The sequence below is a fragment of the Phycodurus eques genome, chromosome 10 (genome assembly GCF_024500275.1).
Source record: "Phycodurus eques isolate BA_2022a chromosome 10, UOR_Pequ_1.1, whole genome shotgun sequence".
Taxonomy (NCBI): domain Eukaryota; kingdom Metazoa; phylum Chordata; class Actinopteri; order Syngnathiformes; family Syngnathidae; genus Phycodurus; species Phycodurus eques.
The window spans coordinates 2,739,844-2,761,836 of NC_084534.1; the positions used below are offsets into that span (position 1 = coordinate 2,739,844).

At 41.7% G+C, this 21,993-nt stretch overlaps 1 protein-coding gene across 1 annotated transcript in view; it reads right to left on the reverse strand.

Moving 5' to 3' along the window:
* Positions 1–21,993, reverse strand: part of sypl2a (synaptophysin-like 2a) — a 38,024-nt gene that overhangs the window by 10,010 nt on the left and 6,021 nt on the right. The window contains exons 3-4 of the mRNA XM_061687609.1: positions 6,028–6,146; positions 5,089–5,287 (exon numbers count right to left, since the gene is read on the reverse strand). Of these exons, the coding sequence (XP_061543593.1) occupies positions 5,089–5,287; positions 6,028–6,146 (318 nt within the window). The remainder of the gene's footprint in view (positions 1–5,088; positions 5,288–6,027; positions 6,147–21,993) is intronic.

A 21,993-nucleotide genomic window follows, 5' to 3' on the forward strand; every position in this document is an offset into this window, starting at 1 on the left:
TTGTGATATTACGAGATGTGCCGAGTCTTCAAAGCGTGTGTCAAGTAATGGAAGGAGCGTGCATTTCCGCAAACTGCGGAAGTGCTTCAGATTTTGCCGTGTCGTTTGACAGCAATATAAACCCTTCAAGGCGGCACGGTAGCCGACTGGTTCGACCGTCTGCCTCACAGTTTTGAGGACTGGGGTTCAATCCCAGGCCCCACCTGTGTGGAGTTTGCATGTTCTCCCCGTGCTTGCATGGGTTTTCTCCGGGCACTTCGGTTTCCTCCCAAAAACATGCATGGTAGGTTAATTGACAACGCTAAATTGCCCGTAGGTGTGAACGTGAGTGCGAATGGTTGTTTATTTGTATGTGCCCTGCGATTGGCTGGTAACCAGTTCAGGGTGTACCCCGCCTCCTGCCCGATGACAGCTGGGATAGGCTCCAGCACGCCCTCGCCCTAGTGAGGAGAAGCGGCTCAGAAAATGGATGGAAGGATAAAACTTCATGCAGGCAACTTCATGCAGGCTCCATTCAAAATGTTTGTTATATATATATATATATATATATATATATATATATATATATATATATATAAACACACACACATACACACAGATTTGCGGGCAGCTCAGAATTTGGGTAATTTTTTAAATAGTTTGTATAGGCTATTAGAGTTTGGAGAGTATATTATGTTTATTGAGTTTGGAGATAGCTTGGACAGTGGAGCAAGCGTAACGGATTCCAGCTTGCGCTGTGCCAGATCACTCAGTGGTCACGTGTGTTCGAACCTAGGGCAGGACCGCGCAGGATAAATAACTATCATTACTTCAGACGTATTATTTAGGTTTGTTTATCAAGAACTGTATTTTCCATCGTTTCTTGTTTTATTCAAATGTGAGGTGTACAAGGAAGTAGTGTACAAGAGACAACACCTGACTGGGAAAGGAAAAATGACTGTACCCCAATTTATATTATCATGCTCTTTCATGAATAACTTAAAAAAAAAAAACTGTTGAGAAACCGTTTTTTTTTTCTGAATTTAAAAACAGATTATCCCGTTCCAGTTTGATATACTTGTATGGAAGGAATGAGAAGACTTTCTAGATATGAATGATTCCACAATTATATCCCCAGTCCCTACTTTGGGAAACATGGAAAGCTGTAATTAGAGGCAAAATAATTTCACTCTTCCTACAAGAAAAAACAAGAAGAAAAAATTAGAAAGCGAATTGGAAATAAAAATCAAACAAGAGGAACACCCAATGAATCTGACAGACTTACTTAGGAACCAACTTCATAATGCTAAACAACACCTTCATTGCATATTATCAAAAAGAATGCCGTTCCTACTACAACAACTAAAACACCAAAATTTCGAGCACAATAATAAATCAGGAAAATTTCTCGCAAATCAGCTTCAACGTAACAAAGAAAAAACACTAATTATATCTGTCCAAGATTCAAATGGCAAATTTACTCAATCACCACAGGATATTAATGTATTTTACAACTACTACAGTAGCTTACTGTATATTCATCCCATAATAAGCTGAATAAAAACAATATTTAAACTTTTTTTTTTTCCAATAACCTAAACATCCCTCAATTAACTTCATAAAGTAGAGTTTTTAGATGCCCCATTAACCCTCGCAGAGTTACATAAGGCTTTAAATGAAATGCCAACAGGTAGAGCTTCAGGCAATGATGGGTTTTCCACTGAGTTCTATAAACATTTCAGATGTATACTAGAACCACTATTTTTCAGAATGGTGATAGAGATAAAAGATAAAGGCCTATTTAGAAGCCATATGAATACAGCGGCAATAAAACTACTATTGAAACCAGGGAAAGACCCCACTCATCCAGCTAATTACCGACCGCTGTCACTAATTAATATGGACATCAAAATCATATCTAAGGCTTTAGTCAACAGACGAGAAAAATTCTATCGTCGTTAATACATTCTGACCAAACAGGTTTCATTAAAGGACAGAGCTCCACCAACAATCTCAGGCGACTGATAAACCTAATAAGTATGTCTCAGCGTAATAATCTAAAAACTATTGTCTTGTCACTAGATGCAGAAAAAGCTTTTGACAAAGTTAACTGGTCTTTTATTTTTGATGTACTTCACTAATTTGGCTTCAGGGACTAATATATTCACTGGATCGCAACGTGATACAACTCACCCAAAGCAACTGTCACCACAAATGGGGTCACATCACAAAGTTTCACTTTACAAAGAGGAACTAGACAAGGATGCCCTCTCTCGCCCTTGCCATTTAATCGAACCACTGGCAATAGCAAAACGGCAGAACACTAATATTAAAAAGGTATCTGTCAGAACACAAAATCGATCTTTACGCAGATGATATCCTTCTTTATTTACAAGAACCCAATGCATCACTTCGAACAGTTTTTAACCTCAAGACATTTTCACAATTATCAGAATACCCCATCAATTAGGTCAAAATCAATAATACTCCCTATAACGATTAACGCATGGAATCCTGCGGACCAAAATCCAAATTGTCCTATTATGACTGGGAATATCAAATATCTAGGCATTAATATCTCAGCAAAACTTGCAAAGTAAAATAATTTAAATCACATACCTCTAATGGAAAAAAAAAAATATTTAAAACATTGGAACAGCCTACCTATATCGTATAGTTACAGTAAAAATGAAAACGTTACCACAAATTAAATATTTCTTTTCAATGATCCCATTCAAACCCACATTAAAATGGTTCCAAATATGCTAGACTCTGCCATTTTTTAATTTTACTCTAAAAATAAGAACAATAGAATCAGCCAAGCTACCCCTCAGAAAGGTAAAGCAGAAGGGGGACTTGACACACCCAACTTCAAACACTATTACTTAGCTAGCCAAATACAGTACTTCATTAAATGGTTACATCCAAATGTTGAACAACAGTCTTGGCTAGAACAGATATGCTGCAATAGCACCAAACTTTCAGACCTCCCATTTATCAGCACAAGTCTCAAACGCCACAATTGTTTTTAGAATCCGATTATTGCTGCCAATTTATCATCTTGGTGGAAAAGTCTACAAACCACGCAATCTCAGTTAGCACCATATCATTCCTCCCCAATCTGGCACAATCCCGATGTAGGGATTAACAAAATACCCATTTACTGCAGCACATGGGAACAAAGTGGAATTGACCGCCTACATCACTTATTCAAAAATAATGGATTCATGTCACGTGAAAGCTTATTCCAAGAATTTCAAATTAGAGGTCGTAACTTCATTCAATACTATAAAGTTAGACCAACAATCATAAAAAGATTCTCAACACACGCGAATACTTTAGAACTACCTGTTTTTGTTCAGAAAATAGTTGAACTACTTCCACAAAACACAAAAACTCCTTTCAAAAGTATACAAATTATTCTCAAGTACTAAATTAATACACTTACCAGACACAAAATGGGGAAAAGACCTCTCAGTGTCTACTGACATTGATTACTGGGCACAAATCTGTAAAAACACATTCTCAATGACAAACAACAGTAATTTCAAAGTACTCCATAAATCACACGTTACGCAATATAATATGCATATAATGGGCTATACAAAATGTAATGTGTAATGTAAATGCAATGTAATGTGACCAAAATATGACTGTGCACACCATAGGATCACTTGTATCCATTTTAACCCCTATCCTTCTGGAGAGTGCTCAGGACCTCAGACTGGGCCGAAAGTTCACCTTCCAACAAGACAATGACCCGAAGCACACAGCTAAAATAACGAAGGAGTGGCTTCAGAACAACTCTGTGACTGTTCTTGAATGGCCCAGCCAGAGCCCTGATTTAAACCCAATTGAGCATCTCTGGAGAGACCTGCAAATGGCTGTCCTCCAACATTCACCACCCAACCTGACAAAACTGGAGAGGATCTGTAAGGAGGAATGGCAGAGGATCCCCAAATCCAGGTGTGGAAAAACCTGTTGCATCATTCCCAAAAAGACTCATGGCTGTATTAGCTGAAAAGTGTGCTTCTACTAAATACTGAGCAAAGGGTCTGAATACTTATGGCTGTGTGATATTTCAGTTTTTCTTTTTGAATAAATCTGCAAACATTTCAACAATTCTGTCAATTCCTGTCAATATGGGGTGCTGTGTGTACATTAATGAGGAAAAAAATTAACTTACATGATTTGAGCAAATATAACAGAGTGAAAAATTTAAGGGGGTCTGAATACTTTCCGTCCCCACTGTCGCTGGCTCGGAACCAACACAGCTTGCAAAAGAGGACGGAGTTTGTCTACAAATAATACAAATCTCTGGTGAGTACGATGCGTTTTATTGAAATGTTTTTTTTTCCCCATCTTATTAGATAATGATTGTGAACTGCTGCAGTGTAGAGATTTGGCATCAGAACCACAGTAACACCTTTGCTTGCGAAAATAGCACATTTGACTTGAATGAGCCTGGTTTATTAAAAATGGAACTGTGACCGTGTTATGCTGAAAAGTGCCCAGATTTGTTTTTGCCTCATTAACTCCTTTTGAGAAGGTCTACCGGGCACAGTTGATAATGCCAGAACAAAGCCGGGTAGGCTCACGACATATTTGAATGTTGGTAATGGAACAGGGTTGGCTGCTGAGCAAATGCATCGCCGCCACTGATATACAGTCATAGAAACAATTATGAGGCCACCCTTGTTTCTTTAATTTCTTGTTCATTTTAATGCCTGGCACTACGAAAGGTATTCAGTATTACCCGAGGAAAACAATGACCATGACAACAATGCAGAATAATACTTTTAAGAAGAATCATCTTTATTATATTATTATATTGGCTCATAAATTAAACTTGTGAGCTAATTTTGTTGTTATCATCATTTTTGTCCCAAGCATTAAAAATGAACAAGAAACTGAAGAAACAAGTGTGGTTTAATAATTGTATGACGTTTATGGTTACTCCACCTCCAGAAATGACTTGTCGGTAAGTCTTTGGCTTCTGATTGGATAGAATTGCCCTACAGCGTCCCCATTGCTGTGACAAGGGCTCATCTCTGAATATTTTTGTAAAGACTCTGAACCAATGTATTTGAATATGGGAAAAGTACTCACAATAAAGGGACCACGGGTAGTCTGGCGATAGACATGCTGGTAGCCCAAGTAGAGAATCAGCGTAGCAGTGCAGTAGAGAAAACCAAATACACCCACACACACAAAGAACTCTGCAGAGGAGGAAAAGTCTCCCTGGAGGAAGGTGTGATTGAAGTGACTGCCGTTACATGTAGGCATCTCATAAGGATATGCTGACAACCTAAAGGGAGTAGTAAAAACAACAACAACACTTTACAGTCAGCCCAGTGACTCTTGTTCATTCATGATTATACTCATGAAATAATGTCCTCACCTGGCTTACTTCTGAGTCCATGAAAGCAAGAACAGGGTATGAAAATATAAATTGAATTATATTTTAAGTTGCAGGCAAACACAAACTCACTCGATTGATTGCAGGGTTGATTTGCAACCAACCGCGATCGGTTTCTTGAATCAATGCCAACGCTGACGTTAAGAAATAGAATACAAAGTTTACAAGCACTTGATGAGAAGAGTTGACACCAGCAGTGGTCTTAAAGTGTATTATTATTATTTTTTTTTATATATATTTTTTTTTAAATTCTGTCTAGCACACGCCTCCCAACTTTCTTTGATATGCTAAAAAACATGCATGTCTGATGCTGTGGAAATGTGAATGACATTGATGTGAACGTTATTATAGTTAGTAGTATATTAGTTAGTAGTATATTATAGTTTATAACATCCTAGCACATCTCTTTCATAAACAAAAATGTTTGCATGTGCTTCTATATAAAATACTGCATGGGCAGTGTCAGCATTATAAGTTATTAAGTTAAGCTTATCAATGATAAACCATGTGTTTGATTCCTAACATAATGCTGATTCTGAATTCAACCAAACAATACTTATGTTTTTATGCAAGCCAAACCAAGTTCCTAAACACATACCAGTAATACTTTTATGAGTTTAGTTTTCTACCTGAATGGGTAGCCAAACATAGGTTTTACGATTGTCTCTTCGGATGTAGGACATTTGACCTTGATGTGAGTTGTCCCAGAGTAACCTCCAGTGGTGGCGAAGGCAAAAATGGCAAAAACCTGAAATAGGGAAAGAAGAAATTTAAATTGTTAGATGAGTCTGAGGCAGCTCTATGAACAGAAGATTACTAATATTGCAAGTCTAATCTTGTCTAATCAAGTCTTGCAAGCTGAGTGCCAAGCCAGTTAGGGTCCATTGTTCCATAGGCCATTGTTTAAATGTAAAAAAAAAAAAAAAAAAAATGCAGCGGTAGTTTGATTATTAAAAGGGACACTGCATGAATTACTCCCATCTAGCGTTAAAGTTGTGTATTGCATCCAAACGAATAGTGCACCCTCAGTTATTCAAACACATATTGCAACAACGGCAGCCGTCGTATATATCCATCCATTTTCTGAGTGGCTTCTCCTCACTAGGGCCGCGGGCGTGCTGGAGCCAATCCCAGCTGTCATCGGGCAGGAGGCGGGGTACACCCTGAACTGGTTGCCAGCCAATCGCAGGGCACGTAGAAACAAACAACCATCCGCACTCACATTCACACCTACGGTCAATTTCAAGTCTCCAATTAATGCACGTTTTTGGGATGTGGGAGGAAACCGAAGTGCCCGGAGAAAACCCACGCAGGCACGGGGAGAACATGCAAAATCCACACAGGCGGGGCCGGGGATTGAACCCGGGTCCTCAGAACTGTGAGGCTGACGCTCTAACCGTGCCGCCCCGTCGTGTGTGTGTATGTGCGTGCGTGTGTGTGTATATGTGTGTGTGTGTGTGTGTGTGTGTGTATGTATATATATATATATATATATATATATATATATATATATATATATATATATATATATATATGTGTGTGTGTGTGTGTATATATATATATATATATATATATATATATATATATATATATATATATATATATATATATATATATATATATATATATATGTGTGTGTATATATATATATATATATATATATATATATATAAAGTAAATAAATAAAACTTAGAACAACATTGCTTAACAAAACCGAATGAAAAAAGTTAGCTTGAGGCTAATTCAGGCACTGTTGACTTGTCGAGGAAAAAGCTGGCAACTTGAGTTTCATGGTGCTCCCTTACTGGGTCACCACTTTAATGTATAAGTAAATCTAAAATTCTTCGCTTACGAGAATATATCAGCTTATTAGCAGAGGTCAAAATAAACCATAAAAAAATATATAAACGCAGACATCGGTTTTGGCCAGTAAACAACTGAAAATGTGACACAATGTCCCTTGAAAGTACACTACAGCGCAGTACAATTATTATATATAATATATACAAATATATAGTGCCGTGAAAAAATATTTGCCACCTTCTAAAATTCTTATTTCTTTGCATGGTTTCCACATTTCAGTGTGTAAGATTATATAACAAATGTAAATAGACAAATATAACCCAAGTAAACATAAAATGGAAGACTTGGCTATCAATCCATTTTCTCTACTGGTTATCCTGTTCATGTTCAAGAGGAACTGGAGCAGATTGCAGTTAAAAGGGGACTCACACTGGACTGGTTGCCAGAAATCATCTGTCACATGTAGACAGTCGTGGGATATGAAACCACGCCAGCAAGGAAGTCAGGAGGGTGAACCACTAGACTATCAGTGACTGACTTGACGATTGTTTTGGTAAAATGTACTTGGTTGAGCGACAATGAAACGAAACGATTTCTTCATAGCAAAAATATATAAAAACATGAGAAATAGTCATCACGTAGTAAACTATTGTTTCTTATTGTTCCTCAAGTGCTGTAACATCTTTTATGCCACTGTGTTTTTGTTTTACCTTTTTTCCACATAATGCATGTCAGCAAAATGCCTAATGTCAGGGAAGGAACACAAGCTAGATCTTCAACTAAGCTGACACAGCACAGACACCAGCAGGAAGAAAGACAAGCAAGTGATTCATTTCCTCTAACCCTTGACATGAACTGACTTTGCAAAAAGCTTATCCCACACAGGACAGGTCGCTTACAACTCTGCTAAGCTGTAAATTTAATGGTTGACTTTCTAGAACTTGCTCCCATACCTGCATCTCTGGAGCTCAGCCACAGTGACCTTTGTTTTTTTCTTTACCGCTCTCACCAAAGTTCTTCTCACCCGATCACTCAGTTTTGTTGAATGGCCAGCTCTAGGAAGAGTCTTGGTCATCCCAAATGTCTTCCATTTAAGGATTACGGAGGTTACTGTGCTCTTAGGAACCTTAAGTGCAGCAGAAATTATTTTTTAACCTGGTATCGTGTAATACTAATAATACAAACCCTAATTCCAATGAAGTTGGGACGTTGTGTAAAATCTACAACCCCAATTCCAATGAAGTTGGGACGTTGTGTTAAACAGAAATAAAAACAGAATACAATGATTTGCAAATCATGCTCAACCTATATTTAATTGAATACACTACAAATATAAGATATTCGATGTTCAAACTGATAAACTTTATTGTTTTTAGCAAATAATCATTAACTTCAAATTTTATGGCTGCAAGACGTTCCAAAAAAGCTGGGACAGGTGGCAAAAAAGACTGAGAAAGTTGAGGAATGCTCATCAAACACCTGTTAGGAACATACCACAGGTGAAAAGGCTAATTGGGAACAGGTAGGTGATATGATTGGGTATAAAAGGAGCTTCCCTGAATTGCTCAGTCATTCACAAGCAAAGATGGGGTGAGGTTCACCTCTTTGTGAACAAGTGTGTGAGAAACTAGTCGAACAGTTCAAAGACAATGTTCCTCAACATACAATTGCAAGGACTTTAGGGATGTCATCATCTACAGTCCATAATATCATCAAAAGGTTCAGAAAATCTGGAGAAATCACTGTATTTAAGCGGCAAGGCCGAAAACCAACATTGAATGCCAGTGATCTTCGATCCCTCAGGCGGCACTGCATCAACAACCGAGATCAATGTGTAAAGGACATCACCACATGGGCTCAGGAACACTTCATAAAACCAATGTTAGTAAATACAGTTCGGCGCTACATCCGTAAGTGCAACTTGAAACTCTACTAGCCAAAGCAAAAGCCATTTATCAACAACGACCAGAAACGCCGCCGGATTCTGTGGGCCCGAGCTCATCTAAGATGGACTGATGCAAAGTGGAAAAGTGTTCTGTGGTCCGACGAGTCCACATTTCAAATTGTTTTGAGAAATTATGGACATCGTGTCCTCTGGGCCAAAGAGGAAAAGAACCATACGGACTGTTATGGATGCAAAGTTCAAAACCCAGCATCTGTGATGGTATGGGGTGTGTTAGTGCCAATGGCATAAGTAACTTACACATCTGTGAAGGCACCATTAATGCTGAAAGGTACATACAGGTTTTGGAGAAACATATGCTGCCATCGAAGCAACATCTTTTTCATGGACGCCCCTGCTTATTTCAGCAAGACAATGCCAAACCACATTCTGCACGTGTTACAACAGTGTGGCTTCATAGTAAAAGAGTGCAGGTACTAGACTGGCCTGCCTGCAGTCCAGACCTGTCTCCCATTGAAAATGTATGGCGGATTATGGAGCGTAAAATATTACCACGGAGACCCCGGACTGTTGAACAGCTGAAGCTCTACATCAAGCAAGAATGGGAAAGAATCCCACCTACAAAGCTCCAATAATTAGTGTCCTCAGTTCCCAAACGTTTATTGAATGTTGTTAAAAGAAAAGGTGATGTAAAACTGTGGTTTTTGGAACATGTTGCAGGCATAAAATTTTAAGTTAATGATTATTTGCTAAAAACAATAAAGTTTATCAGTTTGAACATTAAATATCTTGTCTTTGTAGTGTATTCAATTAAATATAAATAAAAACAGAATACAATGATTTGCAAATCACGTTCAACCTATGTTTAATTGAATTGACGATTGGCTAGCGGCCTATTCAGGGTGTACCCCGCCTCTCGCCCAGAGTCACTGGGATAAGCTCCGTGACCCTAGTGAGGATAAGCGGTACGAAAGGTGACTGAATGAATGAATGAATATTCACTCATTTTGAATTTGTTGCCTCCAACACGTTTCAAAAACGCTGGGACAGTTTTACCACTGTGTTACGTCACCTTTCCTTTGAACTACACTCAGTAAGCGTTTGTAAACTGAGGACACTAATTGGTGAACCTTTGTGGGTGGAATTCTTTCCCATTCTTGCTTGATGTACAACCTTCAGTTGCTCATTAGTCCGGGGTCTCCGTGGTCATATTTTGCGCTTTATTATGTGCCACACATTTTCAATAGGAGACAGGTCAGAACTGCTTGCAGGCCAGTCTAGGACTCACACTCTTTTACTATAAAGCCACACTGTTTTAACACATACAGAATGTGGCTTGGCATTGTCTTGCTGATATAAGCATGGACGTCCCTGAAAAAGACGTTGCTTGGATGGTAGCATATGTTGCTCCAAAACCTGTATGTACTTTTCAGCATTAATGGTGCCTTCACAGATGTGTAGGTTATCTATGCCATGGGGACTTAACACACCCAAATACCATTAGAGTTGCTGGCTTTTGAACTTTGCGCTGATAACAATCCAGATGGTCCTTTTCCTCTTTGGTGTGGAGGACACGACGTATATGTTTTACAAAAACAATTTGAAATTTGGACTCGTCAGACCACAGCACACTTTTCCACTTTGTGTCAATCCATCTCAGATGAGAAATGTTTCTGGGTGTTGTTGATATATGGCTTTCGTTTTGCATGGTCGAGTTTGAACATGCATTTGCTGATGAAGCGACAAACTGTGTTAACTGACAATGGTTTTCTGAATTGTTCTTGAGTCCAGGTGGCAATAAACTTTACACAATGATGCCGGTTTTTAATGCAGTGCCACCTGAGGGATCGAAGGTTACGGGCATTCAATGTTGGTTTTTGGTCTTGCCGCTTACGAGCCAAGATTTCTCCAGATTCTTTGAATCTTTTGATGATATTATGGACTGTAGATGATGACATTTCAAAATTCCTTGCAATTGTACATTGAGAAATGTTCTTCAACTGTTTGACTATTTACTCACACAGTTGTTTACAAAGTGGTGAACCTGGCCCCTTGCTTGTGAACAATTTACCCTTTTGGAGATGCTCCTTTTGTAGCTAATCATGACACTCCTCTTTCCAATTAATTGGTTCACCTGCGGAATGTTCTAAACAGGTGTTTTTTTTTCCGCATTCCTCTACTTTCCCAGTCTTTTGTTACCCGTGCCATCTTTTTTGGAACGTGTAACATGTAACTTCATTGGAATTGGGGTTTATAAAAACCAAGACTGACCAGTAAATTCAATGCTGACACATGCTTTCTTCATAATGACCAAAAAGCGGTTACTCCACTTTTTTCAAAAATAAGTTTGTTCAAAAGTGTCACCTGGTCATTTATACACAACATCAGTACAAATCCGCAACTCATCTACATCCTTTTCAAACATTGTTTGCCTTTAGAAGCAAGGCACGGATAAAGTCAAACAGTGCAGCATTTGAGTTTCCTGCTTCGTGTGGATTTTCAGGAATGGGTTTCAACTTTCAAGAATCTCTGGAACTCCAAACGATTTCTCATCCCTTATCGTTGCCTTGTTTGACCCACCCCAGCCAGACTAACAGAACCCCAAATAAACATAGTAGCCAGGGCCGGAATTCCGTGAGCGAATCCAGTATCTCTCACCATGCCTTCCACAGTCAGACTCAACCATTCCGCACAAGCTTTTTTACCCAATATGTCATGAGAGCAAAAATAGCCACCCACACTCCTACCCTGCAAAACTGGAGTTACTGGCTTTTGTCCATGTTAAAAGGGTGTGGCATACAGGCCTTTTTGACACTCGGGAATATTGTTTGTATTGGCTTTGTACCACCATTTTGTGGTCTTTTTATCCTGGTGGGAACTAGAAGTATGTTCAAAAATTGGCACTAATTTAACATGTAATTAACTGAAAAAAACAGTATGCAGTGCAAAATGGTGTGCAATAATCTCCAGAGTGAATGAACGACGAAGTCAAAGTCAATGTGAGGGAGAAGATGGAATTCGACGAAGGGCCCATCTTCTGGGTGGCTCAGACAAGACTGAGCAAAATACACAAAACAAACAAGTACACTACAATGTTTGATATTAACCTTCCCAAGTTATTTAATACAAATAATCAACAGCAAACAAATAGAAAACTAGATTGGCAATCAGTCGCGCACAGACAAAAGAAAAATGTGTTGTTTATTTATTTGGAAGTGCCGTAATTGTGTTTGTCTGTCCATTAATTATGCCAGTTTCTGCTTGATGGGGAATGAGCCTCTTCTTTGATAGTAAGATCGGACTATTTGCATTCTGGGGATATTGCAGTTCTGACATTTAGAGGTTAAAAAAGACATCAGCGTAAGAATACGTCAGCACACATCACAAGAAGGCATGTCTGTTGCCGCTTATTTCCAGCCTATTTTCCATAAATGTTTACTGTAATTATGACTTTACAACTGCATTAGTGATCGAATACGCCATATTTTTACATTTATGTACAAATTCAGGTTACATCGTTGCCGAAAGAAGGGAACATCGTAAACTGAGGACCTACTGCATATACTGTAGAAAACATCTTCTGGAGCCAAAACAGTAAATGTCTTGTTATCTTTGGTCTTCTACCTTTACAAGGAAATAGCTAACAGGGTATTTTTGGAGCATCTCAAACTACAAGTGTTGGGGAGTGATAGTGATCTAGTCAGTCATTGGCATGCTATGTGGTGCTATAACGGGGTTCTTGGATAAGTAATTGGGCTTAGTGGATAAGGCAAAAAATATACTTTAAATAACGTAAGTAACTGATAATCCATCAAATCTGAAACAGAGAAAAGGTAAACGCACAAAACCTCTTATGTTCAGGTAGGACATTTAAAGCAGAAATCAAGAGCAGTTGCTCTAAACTACAATGGAACCTCAAAAGTCAAACACAATCCGTTTCATGACAACGGTCGGGCTCTGATTTCTTATCAATTTGTTTCACAATCCAAACGGTCACATCATAAAACCTTCTACAGGCCATGCTCTGAGTAACATTAACTTTAATGGTCATAGAGGTATCAGCAGATGTTAACCATTCTAATAATATATGTTAAAACATTCAACTTTCATGATGAATGAGAATGGGTATAAGCACCTCACAGATCCTTCATTCATTCTCAACATTAACTGTCACACAAGTTCAAGATCATGTAAAGTGATGTACAACATAACACACATACCTCAGGGGTCTCTGCAAATATAGTGATACACGCATGCATAGGTATTTGTGCAACCACATGTGTACGGTCAAGCAATTCACATACAAATCACATACTCCATCAGGTTTGTAAACTCTATACACTCATTTTGTTGAATGAATGGTAACTGCTAGTGGTACATTGACATATGAGTTTAATTCGTTCGGTGACTGTCCTCATAACTCGATTTACTTACATCTCAAATTGTGAGGTAGATGTGGCATGCCCCCTCTTTGAGCTGTCACCTTATCGTGGTGGAGGGGTTTGTTTGTCCCAATGATCCTAGGATTCAAGTTGTCTGGGGCTTTATGCCCCTGGCAGGGTTACCCATGGCAAACCGGTCCTAGGTGAGGGACCAGACAAAGCACAGCTCCAAAAAACCCTATGATGTTAAAAAATTCAGGAAGACCTTTTCCCTTGCGCGGACACGAGTCACCGGGGCCCCCCTCTGGAGGTGGGTCCTGCACCCATGGGGCCCATGGGCCGGGCACAGCCCGAAAGAGTAATGTGGGGCCCTTTCCCATGGGCTCACCGCCTGTGGGAGGGGCCATAGGGGTCAGGTGCAATGTGAGTTAGGCGGTGTCTGGAGGCAGGGACCTTGGTGATCCGCTCCCCGGCTACAAAAGCTGGCCATCGGGACGTAGAATGTCACCTCATTGAGAGAAGCCAGATGAGGTGGCTCAGGCATCTGCTTAGGATGCCTCCTGGACGCCTCCCTGGTGAGGTGTTCCGGGCACGTCCCACCAGGAGGAGACCCCGGGGACGACCCAGGACACGCTGGAGAGACTACGTCTCTTGGCTTGCCTGGGAACGCCTTGGGATCCCATAGGAAGAGCTAGAGGAAGTGGCTGGGGAGAGTCTGGGCTTCCCTGCTAAAGCTACTGCCCAACCCGACATCGGATAAGCGTAAGAAAATGGATTGATGGATGGATGCGGGATGCTCGGCGGATGACGTGTCTGGCGCCATCTATTAGCAGCGTATGTGAAGCTTGCTTATAAGTCAAACTTTGGATCGCAACACAACAATCGACAACTTGGAAAAACCAAAGGTTCGTGCACTCTAAAGTCAAGGTACCACTCTATACTGTACATAATACTGGAATAGTATGTCGGGAGCCAAGTCAAGGTAATTTGTATATTTGCCCTTACATTCGCCTAACTTCGGTGCAGGTAGCATGGGTTCAGTTCCCACTCATATGTGAAAATGAGACTAAATGGTTGCCTGTCTCTAGATGGCTACATTTACTCTGCAGGGTATGATGCCCAATTCGGATTTTTTTTTTTTTAACCCGATTCTTTTATGTAGTCATTCCCATTACGAAAACAAATGCAACTTCTAATGTAAAGGGAATGTGTCCATGAAGTGACTCCCATGCAGACAAAACACGACGTCACATGGCGCAGTGCGTTTACGTAATTAAATATGGCCTTGTGTTGGTCTCAGTCCTGACGCATTTGTGTACATTTCAAGGACTTTGTGCAACCGGAGCCAAAATGTTCTTGTATTGATCAGTTATTAAGCATATCCTTTTTGCCACTGACTGTTAACTTCTCCTTCGGCCGGCGTTACTTTTCACGCCTGTCTGTTTAACAACCTGTCAAACAATTGTGACGTTTGTTGCCATTTGATGAAGTCGAGTTCGGAGGAGCATGACCTGAGTGTCCAGACTGCAGTTACATTGGATACATATCCAATTTATGTCCATATATGAAAGAGTCTGGGGTCAAATTTGGTGGGGGAGGGGGAAAGGAGAGAAAAAAATAAAAAAATCTGATTTGTACTGTTCACATCGACATGAAAAAAACTTTAATATATGTCATATACAGGCGAAAAAAATGGACTTGACCTGCAGTATGAACATAGCCTATGTGCCCTGCGACTGACTGGCGACCAGGCCAGGGTGTAGTCCGCATTACTGGGATAGACTCCAGCTCAACGGCGACCCTGAAGCAGTATAGAAAATGGATGGATTTAATTAAAGGTATTTGGAGCAAATTTGTTATAGCGGAAATGTGTATCCAACTGGTAGCCCTTTGTATTAATCAGTACCCAAGTAGTTAGTTGCTCTCGGGTTTCAAAATGTTCGTGGCACTGCACTCGATCTTTTGATCACAAAGTGATAAACATATGGCAGCTAACTAGTCAGTACCTAACTAGCGGGAGAGGCTAACGTAGAACTTTACATCTTCACCTTGCTCCTACTTGTCAACAAGCATAAACCGATGGAAATCAAATTCATGAAATCAGTCAGAGGAGATACGACTCAAAGTCCTTTGTTCACACAAAGTTGGTCAATGATCATACAAGCAGAAAATAGAAAACTTACACACACACACACAAACAGTAACTGCATTAAACATTACTTTACAGAACCAAATCTTCCTGGATTTCACTTGTAAAGGACCTCATCACTATTGGTACTGTCACTGCAGAGACATCTTTTGACAGTCAAAACCGGCAAATGTACACACCCCTCAAATAAGTATTGGATCTGTATCGAATTCCTTTATTTTTGCCGTAGACTGAAAAGATCTGGGTTTGACATCAACAGATGAATATGAAACAAGCGTTCAACAGTTCAGCTTTTATTTCCTGGTATTTACATCTGTTGATTTTGTTGTATTGTGCCTTCTTTACAATCACAATGTTTCTGTTGTAAAATGTATTGATTCACCCATTCTTTGTTTGTTGTTCTGGACATTCCAAATGGTTGCGCAATGGGTTGGTGATTTTTATTCTTCTCTCATCTTGCTTTTACTTTGAACTTTGCTTGTGGGGAACAGGAATGACGCTATGATCGCAACATCTATGATCAACTTGTGAAGGGGGGCTCCAGACCTCCACTTTCCATCGACAACCGCTTCATACAACAAAGAGATTGATTGCTTTATGTTTTTTTTTTTTGTTGTCGTGTTTATTTATTTATTTTTGTGACAGTGGGCGCTTGAAAAAGTAATTTCGGCCCTCTATATGTTCCGCATGTATTGAGGCCTGATAATAAATGGTACCATACTGTTCACAGGCAAACCCCTAATCTTAAACTGAAAATATACTTCTAAGACTATTTGTTGTTTGAATAATGATTAAATATGAAAGAACTGGGCAACAAAACACTCACATGAAAAATAGGTGGATTCAAACAAAAGGTGATCACCGGGGGAGCTTCCATGTTGTGAATCAGATCCAGATGTAAATAGGGCCTACCCGTAAAAAAAACAAAAAAACACAATAGAAAAACAATCTCATTGATTGCATTGCATATTCCTCTTTTGATGTCAAACCAGAGGCTTTCAGTCTAGAGCAAAAATAAAGGAATTAGTCTCATTGTACTTGTACAAGGATTTATAAATATCCATCCATCCATCCATTTTCTACCGCTTATCCGGGTCGGGTCGCGGGGGCAGTAGCTTTAGCAGGGACGCCCAGACTTCCCTCTCCCCAGCCACTTCATCCATCTCTTCCGGGAGGATCCCGAGGAGTTCCCAGGCCAGCCGAAGGACGTAGTCTCTCCAGCGTGTCCTGGGTCGTCCCCGGGGTCTCCTCCCAGTGGGACGTGCCCGGAACACCTCACCAGGGAGGCGTCTGGGAGGCATCCGAATCAGATGCCCCAGCCACCTCATCTGGCTCCTCTCGATGTGAAGGAGCAGCGGCTCTAATCTGAGATCCTCCCGGATGACCGAGCTTCTCACCCTCTCTCTAAGGGAGAGCCTGGACACCCTGCGGAGGAAAATCATTTCGGCCGCTTGTATCCGGGATCTCGTTCTTTCGGTCACGACCCACAGCTCATGACCATAGGTGAGGGTAGGAACGAAGATCGACCGGTAAATCGAGAGCTTCGCCTTTCAGCTTAGCTCCTTCTTTACCACAACGGACCGATACAAAGTCTGCATCACTGCAGACGCTGCACCGATCCGTCTGTCGATCTCCCGTTCCATTCTTCCCTCACTCGTGAACAAGACTCCAAGATACTTGAACTCCTCCACTTGGGGCAGGATCTCATCCCCGACCCGGAGAGGGCATGCTACCCTTTTCCGACTGAGGACCATGGTCTCAGATTTGAAGGTGCTGATTCTCATCCCAGCTGCTTCACACTCGGCTGCGAACTGCTCCAGTGAGAGTTGGAGCTCACGGTTTGATGAAGCCAACAGAACCACATCATCAGCAAAAAGCAGAGATGCAATACTGAGGCCACCAAACCGGACCCCTTCTACGCCTTGGCTGCACCTAGAAATTCTGTCCATAAAAGTTATGAACAGAATCGGCGACAAAGGGCAGCCTTGGCGGAGTCCAACCCTCACCGGGAACGAGTCCGACTTACTGACGGATATGCGGACCAAACTCTGACTCTGGTCGTACAGGGACCGAACAGCCCGTATCAGGGGGTTCGGTACCCCATACTCCTGAAGCACCCTGCACAGGACTCCCCGAGGGACACGGTCGAACGCCTTCTCCAAGTCCACAAAACACATGTAGACTGGTTGGGCGAACTCCCACGCACCCTCAAGGACCCTGCCGAGGGTGTAGAGCTGGTCCACTGTTCCACGGCCAGGACGAAAACCACACTGCTCCTCCTGAATCTGAGATTCGACTTCCCGACGGACCCTCCTCTCCAGCACCCCTGAATAGACCTTACCAGGGAGGCTGAGCAGTGTGATCCCCCTGTAGTTGGAACACACCCTCCGGTCTCCTGTGGCTTTTCTCTTTTCCACAGATTGCATTGTGTGTTCTTTCCAACTTTGGTTTCATCTGTGCATAGATTAGTTTGCCAGTACTGCTGGGCAATCTCCATGTACTTTTTGCAAACTGCAAATCATCAATGGCTCCCATTGTGTCCGCCAATGACATCCATTCTTGTTTAATGTTCTACATATCACACGTCGTTAGCATGTGCCAGAGATTTCTGTAACTCTTTAGCCGATACTAGGATTTTTCTTCACCTCATTTATTATTCTGCGCTCTTGCAGTTGTCTTTACGGATACCCACTTCTAAGGAGAGTAGTTATGGTGCTGAACTATTTGCATTCATGACACACTGTCTTACTGTGGAAAAGTGAACATCAAGGCTTTCAACATTTTCCAGCTTCATGCAAGTCCACAATTCTTCATCGTAGGGTTTCTGGGAGCTCTTTTCTATGAGGTAGGGTTCACATCGGACAATGTTTTTTGAGAATGGAAAACTAAAAATGGTGTGTTTTTAATAGGAACACCTCCAATCGTATCACATTGACTGGACTATAGAATGGCTGACTCTTGACTCCGATTAGCTCTTGGAGAAGTCATTAACCCACTGGTTCACATACGTCATCAACCTTGCAATGTGAATGTCAACATTGTGTGTCCAAAAAAAGCATGAAAACATAATTGTTTGTTCTTGTATTACCATATTTTTCGACTATAAGGCGCACTTAAAGTCCTTGAATTTTCTCAAAAATCGACATTGCGCCTTACAATCCAGTGCGCCTTATGCATTAATTCTGGTTGTGCTTACTGACCTCGAACAGATCCTCAGAAATCTGTCAAACTGTTTTAGTACGACTTTGGTAAGCTACGAAGCCGCACTGCTTGATGGCTTGTTGGAGCATTACGGCTACCGTAGTCAGGGGCCACGTGGAGTAATACGTACTGTGCTTCAACATAATATTATGGTGTGTGTATAAGGACCCCAAAATGGCACCTGTCAAGAGACATCCTTGCGAAGCAGATTTTAAACTGGTCATTTTCAAAAGGAAGACTTTGCCAAAACAAAAGTGTCCCGGCCGGGGTCATCATCAAAGCTAACCCCAAGTACTGGATGGATGAGGAGAAGGTGAGTGAGTGGCTGAAATAAGTTTACGTCAAGAGACCGGATTGCTTTTTCCACAAATCTCCATCCCGATTGATGTGCGACTCCATGCACGCCCATCTCACAGAGACTGTCAAAACTCAAATGAAGCAAACTAATTCGGAGTTTGCCACAAATCCGGGTGGATTAACCAAAGAACTCCAACCGTTAGATATTGGTGTCACCAGGTCGTTCAAAGTTAAATTGCGAGCTGCGTGGGACCATTGGATGGCAGAAGGCGAACACACATTCACCAAGACAGAGAGAAAACGCCTGGCCAGTTACGCCACTATCTGCTAATGGATCCTGGATGCCTGGGCTAAGGTATCAGTCTCAAGTGTCGTCCGAGCTTTCACGAACAGCTACGGAACAGCAACGAGACTGATTGGGATGAGTACATTGGGATCTGGGCCTGCTTGATGCCAAAATCGTCCAACTGTTAAACCCAGACACTGAAGATGAAGAATTTGATGGATTTGTAGAAGAGGAATGAACTGAAAAAGTGAGTGTATTGTTTTGTATTTTGTGTTACAACTGAACAATGTTGAGAGTTATTGTGAATGAGTAGAATAAAGTTTGATTTATCTGACTATTTTGTTTCGATTAATGCACCCCATAATCCGGTGCGCTTTGTATGAAAACAGAACCGTTCGTTGATATTGCGCCCTATAATCATGTAATGTAATAAAACACAGTACTTAAAAGGTTCCATATTTTGCCAAACCAACTTTTTCCAGTATTTGAGATGTAATATTGTAAACGTGAAATATGAATTTAAATTGTCCACGCATTCCTGAGTTCCAAATGTTTTTCTGCCGAGAGGCCTGGAATCAGGTCATTCGAATTCCTCAAGCTGATCTATGTCACTAGAAAAGCTCTCTACCTTCCCTTTCCGCTCCCGAGCCAGCGCTGTCAACATAAATACGCGTGCTCTCACAAGTGGGTCTTCTACACGAAGGCAATCTATCAGAGCAAAGTGGGCAGTCTTAGCCAAATATGGACAAAGGAGATACAAAACTGGGTTAAACAAGAAGCTGTCAGAGGGGCCTTTTCTGGACACTTGTATGACAAAACCAAAATGAAATTGACACCATCACATGAAGTCAATGTTAGAGAGTCACTTATGGAAGTCTAAATAGCCAAAAGTTGGGACCTTTAAGGATGTGCTTATCTATTGATGTGACTTTGAAAAAGAGTAAAACATTTTATGACCAAGTTACAGCAGTCGAAAATAGTATTTAACACGTCACCATTTTTCTCACTAAATATATTTCCAAAGGTGCTATTGACTGGAAATTTTCACCAGATGTTGGGAACAACCCAAGTAATCCATACATACAGAGAAATTAGAACAAATAAGATCAGAGCGCGCGTATACAATGTATGTATACACGCGCGCGCGTATACATACATTGCGAGCTGCGTGGGATATATATATATATATATATATATATGTACTGGCAACCAGTTCAGGGTGTACCCCGCCTCCTGCCCGGTGACAGCTGGGATAGGCTCCAGCACACCCGCGAGTCGCCCCTAGTGAGGAGAAGCGGCTCAGAAAATGGATGTGTGTGTGTGTTTATATATATATGTTTATATATATATACATATATATGCCAGCCAATCGCAGGGCACATACAAACAGACAACCATCTCTCTCTCTCTCTCTCTCTCTCTATGTGTGTGTGTGTGTGTGTGTGTGTGTGTGTGTGTGTATATATATATATATATATATATATATATATATATATCCATCCATCCATCCATCCATCCATCTTCTACCGCTTATCCGGGTCGGGTCGCGGGGGCAGTAGTTTTAGCAGGGACGCCCAGACTTCCCTCTCCCCAGCCACTTCATCCAGCTCTTCCGGAGGGATCCCGAGGCGTTCCCAGGCCAGCCGAAGGACGTAGTCTCTCCAGCGTGTCCTGGGTCGTCCCCGGGGTCTCCTCCCGGTGGGACGTGCCCGGAACACCTCACCGGGGAGGCGTCCGGGAGGCATCCGAATCAGATGCCCCAGCCACCTCATCTGGCTCCTCTCAATGCGGAGGAGCAGCGGCTCTACTCTGAGATCTTCCCGGATGACCGAGCTTCTCACCCTATCTCTAAGGGAGAGCCCGGACACCCTGCGGAGGAAACTCATTTCGGCCGCTTGTATCCGGGATCTCGTTCTTTCGGTCACGACCCACAGCTCATGACCATAGGTGAGGGTAGGAACGAAGATCGACCGGTAAATTGAGAGCTTCGCCTTTCGGCTTAGCTCCTTCTTTACCACAACGGACCGATACAAAGTCCGCATCACTGCATACGCTGCACCGATCCGTCTGTCGATCTCCCGTTCCATTCTTCCCTCACTCGTGAACAAGACCCCAAGATACTTGAACTCCTCCACTTGGGGCAGGATCTCATCCCCGACCTCGAGAGGGCATGCCACCCTTTTCCGACTGAGGACCATGGTCTCCGATTTGGAGGTGCTGATTCTCATCCCAGCCGCTTCACACTCGGCTGCGAACTGCTCCAGTGAGAGTTGGAGCTCACGGTTTGATGAAGCCAACAGAACCACATCATCAGCAAAAAGCATAGATGCAATACTGAGGCCACCAAACCGGACCCCCTCTACGCCTTGGCTGCGCCTAGAAATTCTGTCCATAAAAGTTATGAACAGAATCGGCGACAAAGGGCAGCCTTGGCGGAGTCCAACCCTCACCGGGAACGAGTCCGAACTTACTGCCGGATATGCTGACCAAACTCTGACTCCGGTCGTACAGGGACCGAACAGCCCGTATCAGGGGGTTCGGTACCCCATACTCCTGAAGCACCCTCCACAGGAC